Raw genomic sequence first — 24,392 nt, 5'->3', positions numbered from 1 at the left:
GTTGATTTCACTCCTTGAAACACGCGTCATATAATTGTACTATTCGCCTATCTACAGTTTCCATTACAAACATAAAAATAAAACTTAATAACTGCACCTGATAAAATATTAAATTGAACGTGAAATAACAGCGATTTCACCGCATCCGCAAAGTTGCAATATGTCATTGCGAGTATATCACTGCGGCGAAATAAAATGCCTAAAACATTAGCCATAAGACATGATTATTAATAATCAAAAAACTAATATGTATTACTTACCATCCATTGTTTCTGGAAATTTGAAACGTGGAAAATCAAAATTATTTTCTTGAATTTAAAATTATATTTTTTTCAGTATTTGCTACTAGTATTATACCTTTCGTTATGTTTCATCACCAATATTTAATCCATGACAGTGTTCAGCTGTTTTTCTGTAGAGGTTAAGGAATAGCTGTATATAACAAATGTTACTAAATAAACCCGCGTTACTTTACAAATCAAAAATCCTTTAACTGTCGATACATCAACCAAGAAGGGGGAGGGGAAGGGCGTGGCTTATTACGACTCCTCCCTTTTCTGACCGACTGATGCTATGTATGTACAAATCTGTACGATGGCCATTGTAGACCTTTATGACAGCTACAGCTATGCATGGTTAATTTATGTAAATGGGGAGTACTGGCGCGTAATGTCATGTGATTGATGACGGCAATACTACCGGTATATATACTGGTATGGACTAAAAAGTTTACAACACCGGTAACAGCATCGGCCATTGTAAACACACCCAGAACAATATGGAATCCGTGTTTCTTCGCGCCTGGTCCACCCACGTTGATGATGGTCTTGTGTCGCTGTTCGTCATGTGTATTCTGTTCCTCATGACTGTGTCCCTGCTAGTATACAGGCACCGGGAGTCTCTGGAGTGCCTCTCTCCCCGGGATGGTAAATCCCTTCCCCCGGGGAATAACGGCCTGCCGTTTCTTGGTGAGACCCATCTGCTTGCTTCACAAAAGGTTTGTCTGAATTTTGCCAATCGAATATTTTCCATAATTATGCGCTATACAATATATATTCAATTAATGTTTAAATTGGTAAAAAATCGAATAAATTGATTTTATGATACTATTGGCATGTTTTACGGAGTATACAGTCATCATCGATATCCAGTTTTGATGCCCTTAAAAAAGAAGTTCCTTTCGACATGTATGTTTGACCTCATAAGGCGTCCAAAATCGATTTCATCTTAGAGTGAGTGAAGGAGTTTGGTTTCACGCCGCTTTTAACATTATTCCAGTTATATCACGGCGTGTCAGCTTAATGTGGGAGGAAAGCCCGAAGTGATGCATGTCTCAGACGTTTATCACTTCGGCGAAACCCACTAGCACGAGTATGGTGCTGACAAACCTAGAAACGTAATAGGGGCGAACCGGGATTCGAACCCACAATCATAGGTTTCTGGCGTGTCCAAGGGACGCAACTCTGCACAGCGCCCTGGACGACTGGGCCGCCCGTGCCCCCGATTCCATCCTGGAATACGAACCGTATGTAATTAGTACAATTTCAAATATAGATCAAATATAGACGTGGGTCTTAGCGCTAAAACAGCCCTGAAAGACGAGGACATCACGTGTCGATTATAAGTAAAGTTTAGGGTTTGTGGAAAATGTTCGGACATCCAGTCAAAGACCCGGGTTTTTCCACATGCAATATGCTAAATGCGCTTTCTGAATTTCACGTCCTGAAGATAACTAGAAGCGAAGTCACGCTCGCTCAGTAATGTTCAACTAAAAGGACTTGATTCTCGTGCATGTTGTTATTCACAAATGATTTTAACTTTACAGGACGACTTCTTCCGTAAACGTCGCACACAGTTTGGCGCCATCTTCCGCACGCACCTGTTCGGGTGTCCGGCAGTGCGGGTCACTGGGGAGGCCAACATCAAACAGCTGATACAAATGGAGGGACACCAGTTGAGGTCCTTTTACCCCGTATCAGTCAGACGTCTCCTCGGTGACAACTCCATTGCAACCTCATCTGGACCCCATCATCGTGAACGGAAGCGCCACCTCACTCAATATCTGTCCCGCGTCTTCTTCCAAGATCACGTATCACTATTCTCCGGCGTTGTCAGTCAGCATCTTCTGAAATGGAACAAACAGGAAGTCATAGATATATACCCAGCATGCAAAGCTCTGTCGGCGGAAGTTGCGTCACGGTTCCTTCTCGATATGGAGTTGTCGCCATCCCAGCTTGACGAGATCAGAAGTCTGTTGTCGGAGTTCACAGACAATTTGTTTTGTTTTCCAGTGTATTTCCCAGGCACGAGCTACTATAAGGTATTTCATCGTCATTCTGTCTTGTATACGAGAATGGGTGCTTGTAATCCTTGTTTTTCAGCACCATTCCAAGGGTTCAGGGTCCACGAAAGTGGCCAAGCTCTCATATCTGTATTAATGAGGTGAGGTGAAATGGGGTTTAACGTCGCGTCCAAGTTTATTGCACTTATATAGCGACGTGCATGTACGTGTATGTGTGTGTGTTTGTGGCTGCTTGCACTAGTCCGGACTGATGCCGATTTAAAGTGCTAGCAAACTGGGATACCATGCCACAGTTTAACAAGAATACCCCACTCAGACACAGTATACGGACTCCGAGCCGACCAGTCCTTGTTTTAGCCCCTAATGCCGAGCGCCAGACAGGGTAACAACAAGTACCATCTTTAAAGGTCTTTTGGTATGACGCGGCTGGGGATCGAACCCCGGACCTGCCGCTCTCCGGGCGGACGCTCTACCATTAGACCACGGAGGCGGTCCTGTATTAATGAAGCGACCCGTGAAGATCCGGGGTAGAATAAGTCTTCGGCAACCCATGCTTGCCGTAAAAGGCTGACTGTGCTTGTCGTAAGAGGGATCGAGTGGTGAGGCATATCATCGTATCCCTATTGCGTTGATCGATGCTTATGATGTCAATCACTGGATTGTCTGGTCCAGACTCTATTATTAACTGACCGCCGTCATATAGCTGGAATATTGAAACAAAACAAAACATATGAAGCTGGCATGCCGTGATATCATGACAGTATTCAGACAATATTCCAGTTATATTAAGGCGTGTCAGCTTAATGTGGGCATAAAGCCCGAGGTGACACAGGCCTTAGACGTTTACCACCTTGAAACCCACGAGCACGGGTATGGTGCTGAAAAACTTAGAAACATAATCGGGGCGAACCCACTGTCATAGGTTTCTGATGTGCTCAAGGGACGGAACTGCACAGCGGATTGCGGCTCCTTACTCGACTTGGCCACTCGCGCATGTGTAGTCTCATCAATATGTATCAATAAATGTTTAAAGTTTGTCTATGTTTACTTTTGGCCATTATTCGATGACACTAAATAGCATCAATTTATTTTGACCTTTCTATTTTAGGCCTACAACGCAAAGAAACGATTGTTGACAATTATAGAAAATATCTCCAAAACCCAGAGACCTGGCAACAAGCAGACATCAGTCCTCACAGAAACGTTGCAGCCAACCACAGACTTGCACGCATCCCAGACCCAACTTGAGATGCTGGAATCCCTCTTTGAGCTGCTGTTTGTCGGGGCCGACAATAACGGTTCGGGGATGTTCGCCATAGTCAACTTTCTTGCCCGGCACCCAGAGGTTGTCAACAAGATACACGTGGAGCTTGAGGAGGCGGGCCTACTGGGAGGGGCTGTAGGAGACCACGCCCATGAGGACCTCACTTTGGAGCAGGTGCGCGGTCTGTCCTACATCCGGGCAGTGGTGAAGGAGGCTATGAGATTAATGCCCCCGGTCGGCGGTTTCTACAGAACTGTCACAGAAGCCTTCACAATCAATGTTAGTATTCCACGATGTTTCAGTGTTTCATGAGCTCGAATTAACATAATAACATTATAATTGCATGAACTGTATACATAACTAATACGTGATTAGATACTATGCCACCCGTGAAGATCCGGGGAAAATAGGTCTTCAGCAACCCATGCTTGCTGTAAAAGGCGACTATGCTTGTCGTAAGAGGCAACTAACGGGATCGGGTGGTCAGGCTCGCTGACTTGGTTGAAGCTTGTCATCGTATCCCAATTGCGTGGATCGATACTCATGATTTCATCACTCGAGTGTCTGGTCCAGACTCGATTATTTACAGACCGCCGTCATATAGATGGAATATTGCTGAGTGCGGCGTAAAACAACAAACCAACCAACCAAATGATAAAATGCACGCAGTTTTTAAATAATTTGATCTATTAGAAAGGGTCTCTTCTCCATAATTGTGCAAATTGGGCAGTTATTAATTGCTTCAAATCAAATCCGAGTTAGCAGACAAACAGAGCGGATTTGCCATGGCTGATATGTGTTAGCTGGCCTTTTATGTTCAGTGAGTGAGTGAATGAGTGAGTGAGTGAGTTGTGTTTAACGCCGCTTTTAACAGTATTCCAGTCATATCACGGCGTGTAATGTTCAGAATCTGCTGGTCGTATTCGAATCCCAGAATCTTGTCGTTCGTAGCACCTTACTCATGTTCGTAATATTTAACAGAGTTGTTAAGGTCCAGGACCTCAGTGACTTATGCCTTTCCTCCGACAATATGTGATATTACGAAATTGATATTTGAAAGACGTTAAACCTCACTCACTTTCTCACATTCACTCACTCACATAAACACCGGGATACACGATAACCCAAGTACGTACATTCACGCTAAATATATATATAGCTTTGCTGGCAGTCACCCACTTTCATACGGTCACCGTCACCTGTGACCCGAGGAGTGTCGGCTCAACCCGGTGTGCTCCAATCTGACCCAAGGTGTTCCGACATGACCCGGTATGACCCGCTACGACCTGACATAGCCCAGTATAACCTGTATCCTTAAGTCTCCCCAACCTAAGCCTCCTGGGTGGTCTCGGCCAGCAGCATCTAGTACTTCAAGTGATTATATATAGGCCACCAGGTGTACTTTGCCATGGTTACTTAGTGTAGCCTGACACCTTAACCTAGAAAGTGATGCGTTGAGAGTGAGAGATGGGAAAACACAGCACCCAGTTCAGAGTCGAATGTACTTTGCCGTAGCAGTGAAGCAGAATAACCAGTTTAAAGTAGATATAGATGCTGGTGCAAGTCTACACGAAACCGTTGAAGTTTAGAATACTTCTACATCACTACCAGATACTCCTCAAGCACGGATGCAGATGTTTTGGAAAAGGAGGGAATTTCGTGATATAAAAAAATTCGAGTTTAGTAACTGTGTAATTTTGTTGAAAAAATACCACCAAATGAGTTAGTCACAGTGATTGTTTAAGTCTGTCTCACAGTCCCTGAAAAGTATTATTTCCCTTCCGGCAAGCCCGTCCCCGTGAGACATTTGAGAAGGTAAATCAGTATGTTAGTAGACGAAGAATACAACTCCCCAGGGCTGCTTTTTTTCCCAGGCTTGAGGTCCCTTTAAATACATTAATTATACTGACGTTTATTGCCGTGAGCGCGTAATAGTCTCTTCTTTACTGCATATTTTCATGAAATCAAACTACGTTTGTTCGTGTTCCGCAGTGCATTATGATGGCGTGTACAGAGATGGGTAGACTTTCAGCGATGACCACACATCCAGCAATTACCAATTCATATATAGTCCACCCACATGCTCCGTTGGCATCGTACCGGAGTGAATGAACAGATGTTATTTTACGCCGCAATATTCCAGCTAGATCAGGCGGCCCGAAATAATCGAACCTAGGCCAAGCAAACCAGAAGATGGCACCCTGAGCAATGACCACGCCGAATTGGCCAGGGACCATGTATACGAAGCGTTCCTAGCGATACGACTGTAGTAAAGGTTATATGGGAGTTACGATCATCTTAGCAATACGATTGCTTTGTGGGACGGAGCCCTGCAGGGCAATACCACTGTAGCCTCCCAGTCTCTTATATAGTCGGTTCTCACGCCAAGCATAGGTACTGGGAAACCTGGATCACATCTACAACCTTGACATATGTATGTGACGTGTATCTGTATACTAAACCCATCTGTTTCAGGACTTCTACATCCCTAAAGGCTGGCGAGTGATCGCTGGGATCAGAGAGACTCACGAACACGACCCTTCTCTCACCGACCCTCTGAGGTTCGATCCCGACCGATGGCTCAGTAAAGATATCAAGCCTGCGTTCCTGGCCTTCGGGGGTGGTTCCCGCGTCTGTCCGGGTAAAGAATACGCCGACATCTTGCTACGCGTGTTCGTTATTAATCTGATGAGGACGTGGAGTGTTGACATTGTGAAGGACTCTAGCATCACCATGTTCCCCGGTGTCAGACCCAAGGATAAGATGACTGTCAGCCTGACACGTACGTAGCTCCTTGTGTCTACACTGGCCGAGATACCCTTCCGTAGCGACACGACCATCGTCGTTTTGCAAATCGTAGCGCTACGAATCTCCGTAAATCATAATGCTACGCTTATTGTAAAGCTACGCTCATCTTAGTGCTTCAAGTGTCGAAACGTTGAGTAAATATGTGTACGATTAGCGTAAAGCTATGCTAATCTTTGCGCTATGAACCTCGTTATCTTACGTAAATAATCGTGTTCAGATGTGTTTAAAGTTACGATGAACTCAATGCTTCATCCGTCGTAAAGTTAACCAATGTGCTACACTACCCTTACGCTCCGCTTAGCTTAGTTTTTCAAACGGGCGGTCGGGTAGCCTAGTGGTTAAAGCGTTCGCTTGTCACGCCGAAGACCCGGGTTCGAATCCCGTCATGGGTACAACGTGTGAAGCCCATTTCTGGTGTCCCCCGCCGTGATATTGCTGGAATATTGCTAAAAGCGGCGTAAAACCAAACTCACTTAGTTCTTCAACTATCATAATCTTTGTGCCACGACTATCGTAAATCTACGTTAATATTAACGCCACGACTGTCGTAAAGTTCGGCAAATCGTTGACCTACGACAATCGCAGACTCGCGACCCAGTGCTGCAACTATCCCTTACAGCTGTGGGTGTATTTTAGCCGCAGCACATAGACTTTGTGGAACGGAGCTGTGATATGTGTACGAATGACCCAGTAATCAACTGAGTGAGTGAGTGAGTATGGTTTTACGCCGCTTTTAGCAATATCACGGCGGGGGACACCAGAAATAGGCTTCACACAGTGTACCCATGTCGGGAATCGAACCCGGGTCTCCAGCGTGACGAGCGAACGCTTGAAACACTAGGCTACCCGACCGCCCTCATATAGAAAGAATGGATTTGAACCCAGAATCATTGATGCCTGACATGCTTAAGGGACGCAACCCTGCATGGTAAATTGTGGCCCCTTGAGGCCTGCGTGTGCTATATAGATGTGTCCAGTTTCGTTATTGTGGACTTTAGTACCATCTGTGTGACGTAATGTTTTTCCTGTGATAGCCGTGCTGCAGAAATGTGCCATATTGTTTGTGTTTAGCTCTGTGATATTTGTTAATAAAAGTGTTGAAATATTGTATTGTATGGTCGATTCCAGTATATTTGTTTGTAAACGTGACAAACATCAGTTGTTATTTCAATAAAAACGTTTCTACTTAACAATTGGAATTGGAGTATTTTGTGAGTGAATGGGTATTATCTTTCGCCGCAGACAATTCTGGTAATATCACGGCGACCTGTAAAATAATTGAGTCTGGGCCAGACAAACCAGTGACTGATAGCATGAACAAAGATCAATCCCGTCGACCAGTCAGGACCCACACTGAAGCCACCTTCAGTCATGGGTAACCAGTATAAATTCTGCCCCTAATCCTCGCAGTATAACAATGCATGTGTTACTTCATACATGTGTAAAATTGTCTTAAACTGGCATTTCCCTTTGGGGATTCTGGGTTTGAGCAGGTCACAAGCTGCCGATGTCGTAACTGGCGGCCAAATGAGTCTTGTGGTCAGGCTCGATTACTTGCGTGTCATCGTACCCCAACAATATCGATCACAGGATTGTCTGGTCCAGACTCGATTATTTTCAGGCCACCGCCATATAGCTGTAATAATACTAAGCGCGACCTTAAACGACAAGCATCAAAACAAAAACAAAAACTGACATTACACATCCGGCGTAGAATAGGTCTTCAGCAACCAAAGCTTGCCGTAAAAGGCGACTAACGGGATCGGGTGGTCAACCTCACTGATAGGGTTAATGCACGTCATCGTATGCCAATTGCGTGGATCAATGCTCATGATGTCAGTCACTGGATTGTCTTGTCCAGACTCGATTATTAACAGACCGCCGTCATATAGCTGGAATATTGCTGAGTGCGGCGTTAAACAACAAACAAATAGTCTAACAGGACAAAGAAAGGATATTACACAGAGCAAGATGGGGGCAGGTGGATAGGGCATTTGCTCGTTCAGCCAAAGAACTTGTTCGAGCCTCAAACTTGAAAGTCGCGAAACCATACTCGCCATGTCAGACGCTTATCAATGTGACCGTGCCTCGCTTGAGTTAGGGGGGCACGGGTGGCCCAGTCGTTTAAGGTGATTGTGGGTTTGAATCCCGGTTCGCCCCGATTATGTTTCTAGGTTTGTCAGCACCATACCCGTGCTCGTGGGTTTCACCAAAGTGGTAAAAGTCTGAGACCTGCATCACATCGGGCTTTTGGAATACTGTTAAAAGCGGCGTTAAACCCAACTCACTCACTCACTCTTGAGTAAGAGTAAAGAGGGTTTTACGTCGCCTTTAAAAATAGTCTAGTAATATAACGGTTGAGGACACTGGGTTTGACACATTTGAAAGAAATTCTCCCGTGGAAATCTTTCTGAACAGCATAAGGACATAGTCCTGATGTATGCCACAGGCGCTTGTCAAGTGTCATAATAGAACGGATATACGCTACTCAAAACAAGTTAAAGAACACCCACAATTGGAAGGCTGTGTGTTGCAATGAAGGTGTCTTAATGGATCGGGGGTCGTCATACAGCTGGAATATTGCTGAGTGCGGCGTTAAACAACAACCAAATAATCGATATAGTGAGGCTCAGTGACGTGGTGGATGTCGTGACAACGTACCCGACGACTTTGATCGTTTCTCACAATATTGATCACTGGATTGTCTGGATTAATTATAGGCTGTTGTCATACAGCTGGAATATTGCCGAGAGTGGCGTTAAACAATGATATTATGAACCATATATACTACTCAAAATAAGTTAAGGGTCACCCTATTCTTTCATATTACAATATCTAATTTATCATGGCATTACAGATTTACTATGGTCATGTGAAAAAGGTGTTCTCTTACTTCTGAGCATTATGAAATACGCTGAATAATCGTCATGTCTCTTCCCGACTATCATCACCTATGATGAAAATAGTATTAACCTGAAAGGACGATATTGTATATATTGTCTAAACCCTTTATGTAAATATTTCAAAATAGATACACTGGAAACAGTATTTGGATAACTAATACAAAAATGTGTCAGACATATGTCGACCTCATCTCGTGTGAATATATAAACACTATGTCTTCAAACTGTGGGTCAATCTCTTTGATCTTCAAGTTGCAAGTTGAGGCATATGGCTTATCCCAGCATCTTCGAATTCCTCTAAACAGTTTCTGATATTGAATTTAATTACAAGCGATCTTGATATTCAACAGTAATTCCGATTTTGAGTTTGCATTACCGGGTAAATACTGTTTTTTCTTAATAGCGACATATATTTCAAACCGGGCGCTGGGTATTTCAGAAAAATAGAATTCAAATAATTTTGATCTTCGTTCAGCAGCGGAATCGTCTGTAAAATCCTCCTTTTCCATATCACAGAACCACGTATCATTCCTTCAAAACAAAGTTTCCGCCGATTCATAATCAAGATGTACGCAAAATCAAGCAGCATAAACATAAGTGAAGTTTAGTCTGCATTGAAATTAGGGAAAGACCCCAGAAATGGCTTCATGGCATATATATTGTCGTCACCTTCATAATTTAACCTGAGGGACGTGAGTGCGTTTGTATGATTTTAGGCCGCTTTAAGCGGGAGACCACACATTGTGCGCATGTGCGGAGTCGATCCCGGGTCTTCAGCATTCACTAGGCTACCCCTACCGACACTAAGGGGGGAGTGAGTGAGTATGGTTTTTTCGCCGTTTTTAGCAATATTCCAGCAATATCACGGCTGGAGACACCAGAAATGGGCTTCACACATTGTACCCATGTCGTGAATCGAACCCGGGTCTTCGGCGTGACGAGCGAACGCTTTAACCCACTAGGCTACCCCCACCGACACGAAGGGTGTGTGAGAGAGTTAGGTTTAACGCGCTTTTTAACAGTATTCCAGTTTCATCACGGCGTGTCATCTTAATGTGGGAGGAAATCCCGAAGTGATGCAGGTCTCAGACGTTTCCCACTTTGGTGAAACCAACGAGCACGGGTATGGTGCTGACAAACCAAGAAACATAATCGTGGCGAACCGGGATTCGAACCTACAATCATAGGTTTCTGGCGTGCCGAAGGGACGCAACTCTGCACAGCGAATTGCGGCACTTTAGGCGACTGGGCCAGAAATGCCAATATGTATATATACACACAAAGAATGGGTATACATCACCAGGTGAGAAAATCGAACCTGGAGGTGAAATGTGACACACGTTTTGCCACAAGGGTACCCTAATAAGCGACCCGTGAAGATTCCGGGGTTGAAAAGGTCTTCAGCAACCCATGCTTGCCGTAAAAGGCGACTATGCTTGTCGTAAGAGGCGACTAACGGGATCGGGTGGTCAGGCTCGCTGACTTGGTAGATGCATGTCATCGTATCCCAATTGCGTGGATCGTTGCTCATGATATTAATCACTAGATTGTCTGGTCCAGACTCGATTATTTACAGACCGCCGTCACATATATGGAATATTGGAATATTGGAGTGCGGCGTTAAACAACCAACCAACCAACCAACCTGCCTTAAATCGTTTCTGGGACACATTATGCGTCACAATTACAAGGAAACTGACCCAGTCGAAAGCTGACCCTTGCTTGTACTCCCCTGTTCAGACACAGCAATGTTTTCACTGCAAATCTCAGCGTTGGGCGTTGTCGTGGACAGCGAACGTTTGAAGAGGTAAATATTTTTGTGGTCTACATATTACGGCGAGTTCAACACAACTCCTTGACAGGTAACGTATTTAAACTGTTAAGGTGTTTATCGCGTGATCAAGATCGTTACGTCATCGCGCACTGCCTGCACGTGCTGCTGGGTTAGACTGCATGCAGTGCGTGCACACTGCAGATGGTGCCGGTGGCAGGTTAGCAGATACAGCCCGTGCAGCTCGACTGTCACTGAACTGACAAACATTTCACGTGAGTGTCAGTGACACAGGTGGCCCTGTCGTCTGAGGTGTCACAATTCGCAGAGCAGATTTACAGCCTGTAAATAATCGAGTCTGAAACAGGCAAACCAACGACTGAAGGTATTAGCAACGCTCTATTAATTCCGAATCCACTGGGGTCGGATGATACGTAATGCGTTTCAACAAGCCAATGGTGTGTGTGTGTGTGTGTGTGTGTGTGTGTGTGTGTGTGTGTGTATGTCTGTCTGCTTGCGCTAGTCCAGACGACTGCCGGTTATGTTGTGCGAGCCCACTGAAATATCATGCCGCAGTTTGACATTGATACCCAGACACAGCACACTGTCTCCAAGCCATCAATCCAGCGACACAGCTTTTTGTTTGTTTGTTGTTTAACGCCACACTCAGCAATATTCCAGCTATATGACGGCGGTCTGTTAATAGTAGCGTCTGAACCAGATAGTCCAGTGATTGACACCATGAGCATCGATCCACGCAATTAGGATACGATGACGTGCATCAACCAAGTCAGCGAGCCTGACCACCCGATCCCCTTAGTCACCACTTAGGACAACACATGGTCACAGGGTTTAAATGCATTAAACATAGATAAAGTCTTTTCAGAAAGCATTTGGATTGCTTTGTCAGTTTGAATTTCCAATAGATTTTGTGAAGAAAGTTTCTCTGCTTCTCCGTTCAACAGCGGGGTCGCCATCTTTGTTTTTAACCGATGTCATCTGAGCGTTCATTGGTCAGAGCACTACTCTGGCACCCATCTCACATGAATCAGACGTTGGTTTGATTGGTCGATTAAAAGTTTCAGTACACAGCACAGCAGACCTGCGTGTTCATTGGTGATTGCAGGATGTTGGGTCGCTCATAGGTTAATGGGTGGCACGGTTGGCCCAGTCGTCTAAGGTGCCGCGATTCGCTGTGCAGAGTTGCGTCCCTTGGGCACGCCAGAAACCTATGATTGTGGGTTCGAATCCCGGTTCGCCCCGATTATGTTTCTAGGATTGTCAGCACCATACCCGTGATCGTGGGTTTCACCGAAGTGGTAAACGTCCGAGACATGCATCACTTCGGGCTCTCCTCCCACATTAAGCTGACACGCCGTGACATAACTGTAATACTGTTAAAAGCGGCATTAAACCCAACTCACTCACTCACATAGGTTAATGTTCCAAGGTCCGGGTTCGATTCCCCACATGGGAAATTTCATGTGCGAAGTCTATTTCCGGAGTCCCCCGCAATGATGTTGCTGTAATATTACTAAAACCGGGGGTAAATCTACACTCACTCACTCATGGATGGAGGAAGAACATGGTGCTGGCGTTGTCTGGAATCAGTGGGAGTTAGCCTCGGTACATTTTTTAGCGTTAGATGAAATGCTGCGTTCAACACTATGCCAGCAATATCGTATCGGGCTCACATATTGTGTCCGACATATGCTCTGCGGGTATTGAACCCGATTCATCGGCGTTACGAGCGACCGCTTAAACCACGAGTGAGTGACTATGGTTTTACGCCGCTTCTTGCAACAGTCTTCAAACATTGTAACCCTTTAGGGAATCGAACCCGGACCGACTACATAACGACGTGGATGGTTTGACAAACTCAGTAAATGTCACCGTGTCTCTAGTCATGACCCATAGACAAGTCAATCCAGTTATACTCGAGAAATGTTTTGGAGACGCTAATGTTTTGCCCCAAAGTTAACATAACATATGATCCCCCGCTGCTTTTCTTGCATGATTGTCGTATTACTCTCCCAACGACAGCTAAACTAGTTCCGGTGAGTCTGTTTCGCATGATATTATCAATCACGTGAAGATCTGTGTTAGAATAGGTGTTCAGCAACCTCAAAAGGCGACTATGCTTATAGCAAGATGCTGACTTGGTTGATGCATGTAATCGTATCCCAATTGCGTAAATCGATGCTAATGATGTCAAACGCAGGATTGTCTGGTCCAGACTCGATTATTTACAGACCGCCGTCATGTAGCTGGAATATTGCTGAGTGCAGCGTTAAACAACAAAATAACATTCATTTACGATCCTTCCAGGTTTGTAAACCACTTCATTGTTTGTTAACACTGGAAATAAGGAGATGGCGTCAATGACTCGGGGCTTAGCGATATCACTATTCGTTGTAGGGAATTGCGTCCCTTTGTCTTGCCAGGATCCGCTTATCGGTTGTTCTAGTCCTGTATATCTAAGGCTGTCAGTACCATATTCATGTGGGGCCCCTGGTGGCCCAGCTGTGCAGAGTTGCGTCCCTTGGGCACGCCAGAAATCTATGATTGTGGGTTCGAATCAAGATTCGCCACGATTATGTTTCTAGGTTTGTCAGCACAATACCCGTGCTCGTGGGTTTCACCGAAGTGGTAAACGTCTAGGACCTGCGTCACTTCGGGCTTTCCTCCCACATTAAGCTGACACGCCGTGATATAACTGGAATACTGTTAAAAGCGGCGTTAAACCCAACTCACTCACTCACTCCCACATTAAGCTGACACGCCGCGATATAACTGGAATACTGTTAAAAGCGCCGTTAAACCCAACTCACTCACTCACTCACTCCCACATTAAGCTGACACGCCGCGATATAACTGGAATACTGTTAAAAGCGGCGTTAAACCCAACTTACTCACTCACCCATATTCATGTATGTTTTTTACCAAAGTGGTGAAAGTAAACGACCTGCAGGTTTTCTTTCTTCCCACATCAAGCTGACACGCCATCAAATAACTTAACTATTGTCTCAAAACATCTCCACTATTATAGATGCAATGACAGCAGACACAACATCGGAGCTGTAAGCCAGAAGCCACACACAGTAATTGCCTCAAGCTAAGTTCAACAGTCCAGTTGTGCGGCGAATTGATGAGCTTTGATAACTGTTTAAAAACAAACACTTCCGATATCGCTGGCAGAATCACAAAGGCACTCACCGACGTCCAAATATACATCATACAACTTGGATTAAATGTCTAGACACGGGCCTCTCAAGTAACGCATGCGCAGTTCCAAAAACAATGACAGGTTTCAGCAGACATGTCTATTTAGCCGATTCCCCGCGTTAAACTTTCAAATCTCTTATCGTGTTTCCTCGGCTGTTCCGTTTAAACGTGGCGTACGTCTGTTGTGCACGTGATGTCAAGGTCACGTCAAAGGACCAAGGTTGTATGTCTGACGTTCTAACCTACACGTGCTGTATGCGTCATGAAAGATTGAATTAATGATTCTTTTCAGGTGCGTAAAAATATTCCATAAGGTGCTTCTGCTATCATACGACAATTCAAAGTTCATAGGAAATGAATCGGGGCATTCAAACAACGCATCAGTCGTCTGGTAATTCGGTTCATATTGTCCAATCTTAGTTTTGAGAACTTGATATTCTTAGGCAGGTTATCTAGTACAATGCGTAATAATACAATTGCAGTTTTAACAATATATATTTTGTTGTTGTTGTCCGTTTACAAACTTGAGTAAATACTAAAAAAAAACAAAGTAGTTCGACAAACCCATGACGATTCCGGTTAGAATTGTTCTTCTTCAACCCATGCTTGTCGTAAAAGGCGACTATGCTTGTCGTAAGAGGCGACTATCGGGATCGGGTGGTCAGGCTCACTGATTTGGTTGATACTTGTCATCGTATCCCGATTTCGGGGATCGATGCTCATGATGTCAATCACTGGATTGTCTGGTCCAGACTCGATTAGTTACAGAACGGCGTCATACAGCAACTATATACCTGAGTGCGTCGTTAGACAAAAAACAAACAAAACGAAACTTTCCTTTGATATAAACACTCAAAACGATATGTTTTAATTTTATTGTATAAATCGCTTTAAAGCAAATACATTTACATTTACATTTAAACATCTTTCAAACAATTAATTTTCAAAAGTTTTAAATGACATGGATTTACTTACGCACGTACGAAAAAATCATATATATATATTCAATAGTTATATATTATCTATATACATAATAATCACAATCAAGATACTGTAAACATAAGTGAAAACACGAAAAGAAGGAATGGAATAAATAGCCATAGGGCGTCTTCCAGTCCTATATTCGCCTAATTAGGTGGGGTAGCCTTATGGTTAAAGCGTTCGCTCGTCACGCCGAAGGCCCGGGTTTGATTAGCCACAGTGGTACAATGTGCGAAGCCTATTTGTGGTATTGCTTGAATATTGCTAACACCGGCGTATGACTCAACTCCCTCACCCACTCACCTAATTAGATTGGTTGTTTTCATTATAAGCTTAAAGTCACAGCAAGAACGAAAGACTTTCGTAATCTGTAATCCAAATAGCGAATGCTGCCATTGATATGTAGATGAAAACCCAAAGCGCTGCATCTGACCACAACGGGAACAAACCAAGGATCATAATCAGGGAACCTAGGATTCGATCCCAGTCAGTGGATCCTGTCATGCCAAGGAACGCAACTCTGCACAGCGAACATGGGCTTTTGAGTATGATTGATTTAGTATGGCAATATTCCAGCAATATCACGGCCGGGGAAACCCCCAAAAATGGGCTTCACCGCCCCTTTCCAATATGAAATAAGTGATTATACTGCATGACGAGAGCCATATAAACTTTTCTACGCTTCGTACGCGCAAGTGAGTGAGTAGGTGTGTTATTCTGTCTTTTGTAGTCATGTTCCAGCAATATCATGGCGGGGGACATCACGAATGGGTTTAATACTGCACAGATGTAGAATGGAACCTGGGTCTTAGGTGGGACGAGCGAGCGCTTTAACCGCTAGGCTACCCTATATCGACCTTGAACGCACCTGGACCCTCGGCCGCCGTGCTTTTGATGCTGGGACTGAAGCGGTATTGTATCAACTCGTTGAATCTCGTGAGATCTCGCAAGAACACACAGAGGTCGTTCACTTGTTTTCCAGTCCCAGTCAGGGATATGTTTGCAATAACAGCACAGGTAAAGGTCAGTCAAGCACACACGTTGAATAACATTACAGATTTGTTTTTGATAGCGCCGCTGATTGGATGCAGATGATCACGTGGTTTGTATTACGCTCTTGCACTACGGACAATGCGTGGATGAGCTGGGTATAAGTGAAGCATTGAAATCATCCCAAGTTAACGAATAAACACAAATTAGTATCAAGCAGCTATTATTGTGAATTAGATAATTATGTATATCTATTTATATAACTACTATCCATAGCTTCCAAAACACAGCGAGGTTGGTGGTATTTAATTCCGTTGTGAACTTGTTATTTTGAAAAGCATATAATTCTATTTTAATTGATGCCGTGCATTGCAACTTTCATTTAACATATTTTTGCCAATTTGACTATTTATGATACAATGCATGTAGTCTGCATCATCTGTAATGACACATTGTCGAGCTTGGACAAGACAAACCAATGGTTAATAGCAAGAGCATTGGTGGGCGCATTGGGGCCACGCAACCAAGCCATCTCTCCATTATACATGACTCATACGATACACTTCCAACACAGGGGACATATTGTAAGAATCCTAGAACGTACCTGAAGAAATATTATCACAATCAAACCCAAAATATCACTTTGTCACTTCATTAAGACCTTAAACACAGCTTTGGCATCGGTTCTAATGTTAGAACACGCACGCACACGCACACGCAATACCACCACCAACAACGACCCAAAACTAAAAATCACTTTCCATCTTTCCCCAGCCTCCGAATCGCGGCTGCGGCATCCTGCTTGCCCTTCAACCCTGGATGTCATTATCGTCTTGGCTCGGTACACTCAAGGTTCACTCCAGGTACACATCGATATGACATTACCTGCACTACCGATGCAAAAATTACACCCCCTGTGTTATGTCAAACGGAAAAAAGCAAAGTAGCTGTTGACATTTAAAACCTGTTTTTCATTCAGTAAAACCATCGTGCAATATCCGATACGGTGAATATGATCTTTAATGCTACTCCATCGCGCACGTCGGCTTGAGTAATTAGAGCATAGATGTCAGTCACGTGATCCTCACGCGTGATTGTATGTGACGTCACGCTACACGCGAGACCTTTCACAAAGAGGCTGCATGTCGTCTGGTGATGCTAAGTTTTATTACAGAACACTTAATTCCTCTTGGTCACTCTGGGAAATGTATCCGGTTCGTGTGTCAACAGTTACACTCCATATGTCGCCTTTGACGTAGGTATATATGTTATCAACCGAGATCCTTTACAACTTAAATATTTGGGTTTTTCAAAACAAAAGGAAACATGACGTTCCCATAAGATATAAAGACGTCATTTGGACATGAAGCACCAGCTTTGAATTGAACTGTTATCGCGTCTACAAAATTAATCTTGCTTAAACGATGAAACGAAAGGTTAATTAATACACACCCGATAACACAGAAAAATATACCTTCCTTGCCAAATACGTGTTGGTGTGATCACTGCTTTAAAAAACACGGCACGATTGCTGGTTAAAAACGTGTTTCCGTGTCTGGGATTAAAATTGAACTCACGTTCGTGCTAAACACATAGATTTAAGTTTTCATTCTCTAATGTGGCCTCCGAATCAAACAATGGCTCAAAGCCAAACCTTCCGAGTGGGCGTGAAACTAACAGTTATTTAGACACATTTTATCAATATTGAAACATCTTAAAATGTTATTTCAAATAATACGAAAACTTCGCACTAGGTGGCGCTGAGGTGAGTAAGACCAGGTGAGAGAATGGCGGGCCGGCAAGTCAATGTTTATTCATGCAGCAACCTTTATTACCCAGTAACACATTAGGCAATGGAAAATAAACTTGTTACATCGTGGTGTAATTCCCTGTCTGGGTCTATTTGCCATTAATCAGCACATGGGGTGGTGGCGGCGCCGCGGTCTGCAACATCATCAATACGAGTCGTATGTCAACAAATAAACAGGTTCAGTGCTCGGCTCAAGCAAAACCATCTGGCTGGATGAACTGTCGATGTATTCTCTGTTTTTATTTCGAATAAGCATTTGAATACGACTAGTTTTTTAAGGTGAAACCTTGAAATATACCATTGTGTTAGGTAGCAGGTTTGTACTCAACCAAGTGCGGTCATTCCGTGGGACGGGATTAGTTCGGCCATGCCTCGGAAGGGGACCAGGGCCCCGTTCCACAAAGCGATCTTAACGCTAAGATGATCGGAACTCCCATACCTTAACATAGGCTTGCGACAATCATAACACTAAGATCGCTTTGTGGAATGGGCCACAGGACTGTTTCGGAAATCGAACCCGACGTGACGAGACGACGCTTTAACTACTAGGTGACCCCATCGACACCGCAATTCGGATACTACTTTTACTGAGGCTGGAGGGGCGGTCGGGTAGCCTAGTGGTTTAAGCGTTCGCCCGTCACACCGAAGACCCGGGTTCGATTCCCGGCATGGGTACAATGCGTGGAGCCCTTTTCGAGTGTCCCCCGCCGTGATATTGCTCGAATATTGCTTAAAGCGGCGTAAAACCATACTCACTCACTAAGACTAGAATTATTTCGTCTTTCGGAATACTAGAGGACTTGGATATTCTTCTTAATATTTGATTTCAGAATGGTTTTTACTTTGAAAGAAGAACCAAAAACTCGTTGAGGTACATGATGCTGGACACAGCTAGTCCCAAGAAGTCTGAATTCTCACAATGGCTGAAGAACTGGGTAGCTGGAATGGTATTGGCACTCGCCCGTAGTATCGACCCAAGTCCTTCATCAAGTACTGTCAATTCAATATATTATGACTGTGATTGTGCTGAGAAGAATGAGTCTTGCTCCTGTACAGATCTCCTATAGATCTCCCTTGACACAACTCTCAGCTGTGAAATATAGTTGTGTTATTGTTTCATAGTACCACGATCGTTAACACGTGAAGATCGGTCTTCAGCAGCCCAAGTTGGCCACAAAAGGCGACTATTCTTGTCGTAAGAGGCGACAAACGGGATCGGGTGGTCAGACTCATTGACGTGGTTGATGCATGTCATCGTATCCCAATTGGTTGGATCGATGCTCATGATATCCATCACTGGATTGTCTGGTCCAGACTCGATTATTTACAAACCACCGTCTTATAGCCGGAATATTGCTGAGAGGCGTTAAACAACAAATAAACAAACAAACAAATAAACGATCGTAAGTTTCTCATCTCACATTACTGGTGTTATTGGCACGTTTTCTATGTGTGACGATATATATGGTCCCGTTCTACAAAACGATCCTAGCGCTATGACTGTCGTAATTCTGTGTTAATGAATGGGAGTTTCAACCATTTTAGCACTAAGATCGCTTTGTGGGACGGGCCATGGTCATACATTGTAACCATCCGATCCTCTATTGGGTACTAGGGACTTATTATTTAAGTGCTGCCCCGGGGGCAAGACCTTGTATGCAACAGATTATCAATATCAAGACTTCACACTGGCATCTGGAAACGTGCAAACAACGTGGTCCATTTTTCTAATGTTTAAGGAGGTGTGTTAAAAGTTCAGCGAAACTTAAGATCAGCTAAGTTTATTTGGGGCTGCACGTTATACTTAAAAATTCGAAAATAGAGTAAACAAACTACTTTTCAAGCCTATCCTAAACTAAATTAAGTTAACTTTATTATTCTCTGTTTCGACAAGCTCCTTCAACCCCTGCTCCCATATGGCAAATGTTTGTTAAATGTAAATTTGAACAAATAAATTCTATGAGCCAGATTTGTTTTATTCTCATAGTAACACTACTACAGAAGGTGTAATCCCCGATCCCAAACAACCCATTCAATGGGTGGATACAGTTGAGCGCGGCGTCAAACCCACCCAATCACTCACTATACATTTACTAGGGGATGACGGAGGAATTTTCTTCAGGTAGTATTACAGATAAATATTCATCATCTTGGCCGTAAAATGACGGCTGACACCAACCTCACTAAAACATTCACCGTGTGCAGTGTGAACAGCAATCTGTACATACAGTAAACTACGGTTATAACGAACTAAAGGGACTACTAATTTTAGTTCGTTATAACCGTAGTTCGTTATAAAACTTAGTACATATACAGCATGACTACAGCACGTAGTCGGGACCAAAAAGTAAGTTCGTTATATCCGTCAGTTCGTTATAGGCGTGTTCGTTATAACCGTAGTTTACTGTATTAAGAAATGTAATTATGTCTTCATACATACGATCATGTGCACAGCTGGCGAGGACTGATGGTGTCGAGTGTTGCCATTTAATGCAAGACTTAGTTCGCTCGGTCCCCCGAAGGACGTAGAAATGAGATTATTTTACTACTCGATGCTTCGCGTTTCTCTAAAGTGGTAAAGTTCTAGGGTCTGTGTAAACTTTGGGCTTTCCTCACACATGAAGCTGACACGCCCTAATGTACTTATTCAAAGCGGCGTTAAACCAAACTCTATGACTATGCTTAGTCACACCTTGTTCTCTTTGGAGCAGCGGCCAACGCATCTCCCCGAGGCAAGGGAGTTAACTGACTATAAAAGTCCAGTTTCCACCCTTGCCAAACTAGGCTGGTATTATGGAGTTACATTTTGGCTGGACTAACGAGTCTATGCATTGTCCAATCAAAATCGCGCTCCGAAATCGAAATCCGGTTCCTAAACTGTCATGCAGATTTCGGTCGATTGGAGTGAGTGAGTGAGTGAGTATGGTTTTACGCCGCTTTTAGCAATATTCCAGCAATATCACGGCGGGGGACACCACAAATTGGCTTCACACATTGTACCCATGTCGGAAATCGAACCTGGGTCTTCGGCGTGACGAGCGAACGCTTTAACCACTAGGCTACCCGACCGCCCCCGGTCGATTGGAGGATTTGCAAAGCATGTGCACCGCTAACAGATATTTTCTAAATCTTTTCATGTTTTTAATCAAGGTGCTCACGTGATTTGATGCACTTCGCGATGTAAGACTCGTTTTATCACAATATATAGATCTTGATTATCGATCAGATCGTCTTGACTGGGCGCCGTCGTTTTGTCTGAAGCAAATGCAAGTAATACGAGAGGTGGAATCTGATTGGTCCATAGGAGAGGCATAGAAGGGACATAACTTGTAATAGCCCCTGGTGGCGCCACGATCCAGCTAGGAATTCCAGCATTGTTCGGCAAGAGTGGAAACTGGACTTTTAAAGTCAGTTGACTCTCTTGCCTCGGGAAGATGCGGTCAACGTCGATGGGGTATGACTGGGGGCACGAATGTATACAATCTGGCAGCTAAGAGTTGGTCTTGCAAGGTGGTCGCATGTATTATCTATCCCTTCTCAGCTGCCATTGTGGCCATGCCTTCCGAAGTGTAGTCATTTAGGTCATCCACTAGGGCTCGGGTACTCGGGTCGGGTTGGTACTCACAGGACTACCCGGAGCCATGGTTACCTGGGTACGGTTTCGTAAAAGGGGGGTGGGTACCCGGATAGCACATCTGGACTCGTCCCAGCCCTATCATCCACCACACGAGTTCGATATCCTATCTTTTGTCTTTGGTTATCGAACAGGAGAGCGAGCTAGTGAGTACGGTTTAACGCAGTATTGAACAATACTTTCGATCATAAAATGGCCAAGTGTAAGCTTAATGTGAGAGGAAAGTCCTCAATGAAATGATGGGTTCAATATTTTATAAGAACAAGGGGATCGTTTCACGGCTAAGAGATACAACTCTATTATCCATGTCTTGTTTGTTTGTTTGTTTCTTGTTTAACGCCGAACTCAGCAATATTCCAGCTATATGACGACGGTCTGTAAATAATCGAGTCTGGACCAGACAATCCAGTGATTGACATCAAGAGCATCGATCTACGCAATTGAGATGACAGGCATCAACCAAGTCAGCGAACCTGACCTCCCGATCCCGTTAGTCGCCTCCCTATCTACCTACAGACAAGTGAGTGAGTGAATGTAGTTAATCGCGGCACAGCATCTAATTAGTCGAGTCTAGGTGAGGCAAACCGGTGATTGATGAAGCGACAGCACGTTGTCTACGTGCCACGATACACAATCTCCCATGACCCTTCCATAAAGCGATCTTAGCGCTACGACAGTCGTAATTCTATGTTAATGTGTGAGAGTTAGGCCAGTCGTAGTGCTACGATCGCTTAGTGAATGGGGGCCAAGGGGTCACCAAAGCCATCTTGCCATTCGTGTGTTTGTGTAAAAGTATTGTATCGGAAGATTACAATGTGCGCCAAGGGTCCTGCTCATTAACATAGAATAACGACACTTGTAGCGCTAAGATCGCGAAACAGTCCTGTGGCCCGTTCCACAAAGCGATCTTAGTGCTATGATTGTAGTAAGCCTGCGTTAAAGAATGGGAGTTACGATCATCATAGCGCAAAGCCCTGGGCCCCGTTCCACTAAACTAAATAGCGCTAAAATGGTTGTTGAGTTACGATAACGATCGCTTTGTAAAACGGGGGCCAGTGTTCGACAAAGCGATCTTAGCGCTACGAATGTCGTAATTTCATGTTAATGAATGGGTGTTAAAACCACTTTAATGCTAAGATCGCTTTGTGAAACGGGGACCAGAGTTCGACAAAGCTATCTTAGTGCTATGAATGTCGTAATTCCATGTTAATGAATGGGTGTTACAACCACTTTAATGCTAAGATCGCTTTGTGAAACGGGGACAAGAGTTCGACAAAGCGATCTTAGCGTTATGAATGTCGTAATTCCATGTTAATGAATGAGTGTTACAACCACTTTAATGCTAAGATCGCTTTGTGACACGGGGACCAGAGTTCGACAAAGCGATCTTAGCGCTATGAATGTCGTAATTTCATGTTAATGAATGGGTGTTACAACCATTTTAATGCTAAGATCGCTTTGTGAAACGGTACAATGATCACACAATGTAACCATCCGATCCTCATTTGAGTCGACTGTTAGAAACAGGGGACGAGCGACAGTCTCTTCAAGAGCTGCCTCGGGGGCTGCACGCTGAACACAGACAGGTACCCAGTCTCAACACTTCACACCAGCATCTGGAAACGTGCAAACAACATGGTTCTTTTTTCAAACAACAAAAACAAATCCCAAACGTAAGTGGTATTATTCTCCGTGTTATATATATTTACTTTGATCCCAGAGGAAGCCATTTTCTCGCATACGTCACCCACTCCACCTCAAAGACCCTTTCAAGAGACCAGATACAAAAATAGACAACTTATAACACATCCAGTGCAAAACCTTTCACATGTGATCGAGCGAGAAGAGGGAGATTTCAGGAAAAGGTTCCGTGATTGGCAAACGCCATTGTCTACATGTACGTGTTCTGTTTTTAGCGCCGTGTTTGTATACATAATGTCGTGGTTTATTGTGCTAGTCTACAAGGACACGAAAGAACACTGTGTATATCTGTTTTAGGAACATAGGTCTGGACCTATCCCGGCATGCTCAGCGAGCGGGCGGCTATTTCCGGGTGTGTGTGGATGTAATGGGTGGTACAGAGCCCTACTTCCCTATCGAATGAAGCTCATTTCCGGTGAAACTATCGTGGAGCGCTGGCCCCAAGTCACGTCAGCATTTCCTCACGACTGATTCACATAAACAATGGTGATCGGGATGAAACAGCCACCTGATCGGTCATTTTGGGTTATATTTATGTTAACAAGAGAAAGAATAGTTAATATTGTCCAATTTCAACACCTGTGTGTTGTTCGATTATTTCCCTTGCTCGAAAGAAGGTCAAGGACAATAAGGGCATCGTCACCTGATCGTGTTCCCGTGAAGATCCGGGTTAGAATTGGTCTTCTGGAGTCCTTGTTTGTGGTAAGAGGCGACTAACGGGATTGGGTACTACTAGTCAGATTCGCTGACTTGGTTGATGCAGGTCATCGTGACCCAAATGCGTAGATCGCTGCTCATGATATCAATCACTAGACTGGTCCAGACTCGATTATTAATTTTATTTATGACCGCCGTCATATCGCTGGAATATTGCTGAGTAAGGCGTTAAACAACAAACAAACAAAGCTGTTGTGTTTATTGATATTCCATCCCGTGATCGCCAGACGTACACAGGTGTTTGACACTATTAGAAACAGTTGTCGACCAAGTAGCATGTGCACCA

The 24,392-nt window shown here is 44.0% G+C and overlaps 1 protein-coding gene across 1 annotated transcript; it reads left to right on the top strand.

The window, feature by feature from the left end:
- The first annotated feature begins 778 nt into the window (after positions 1-778).
- LOC139451847 (cytochrome P450 26A1-like) lies at positions 779-6,356 on the top strand. The gene is made up of 4 exons (XM_071233147.1): positions 779-997; positions 1,826-2,320; positions 3,411-3,845; positions 6,042-6,356. Exons 1-4 carry the CDS (start codon positions 779-781, stop codon positions 6,354-6,356), a joined length of 1,464 nt encoding a protein of 487 aa, XP_071089248.1.
- The last annotated feature ends 18,036 nt before the right edge of the window (positions 6,357-24,392 follow it).

The sequence above is a fragment of the Haliotis cracherodii genome, unplaced genomic scaffold, assembly GCF_022045235.1.
Source record: "Haliotis cracherodii isolate W230 unplaced genomic scaffold, xgHalCrac1.p SCAF_9, whole genome shotgun sequence".
Lineage (NCBI taxonomy): Eukaryota > Metazoa > Mollusca > Gastropoda > Lepetellida > Haliotidae > Haliotis > Haliotis cracherodii.
The sequence above is the reverse complement of the archived record's forward strand: the minus strand, read 5'-3'. Positions and strand labels throughout refer to the sequence as shown.

Excerpts from the sequence above, each read along its gene's own strand:
- LOC139451847 (XM_071233147.1), top strand. The coding sequence starts at position 779 with ATGGAATCCGTGTTTCTTCGCGCCTGGTCCACCCACGTTGATGATGGT. Across the intron at positions 2,321-3,410 it reads CAGGCACGAGCTACTATAAG|GCCTACAACGCAAAGAAACG; the intron begins GTATTTCATCGT and ends TTTCTATTTTAG. Across the intron at positions 3,846-6,041 it reads CAGAAGCCTTCACAATCAAT|GACTTCTACATCCCTAAAGG; the intron begins GTTAGTATTCCA and ends CATCTGTTTCAG.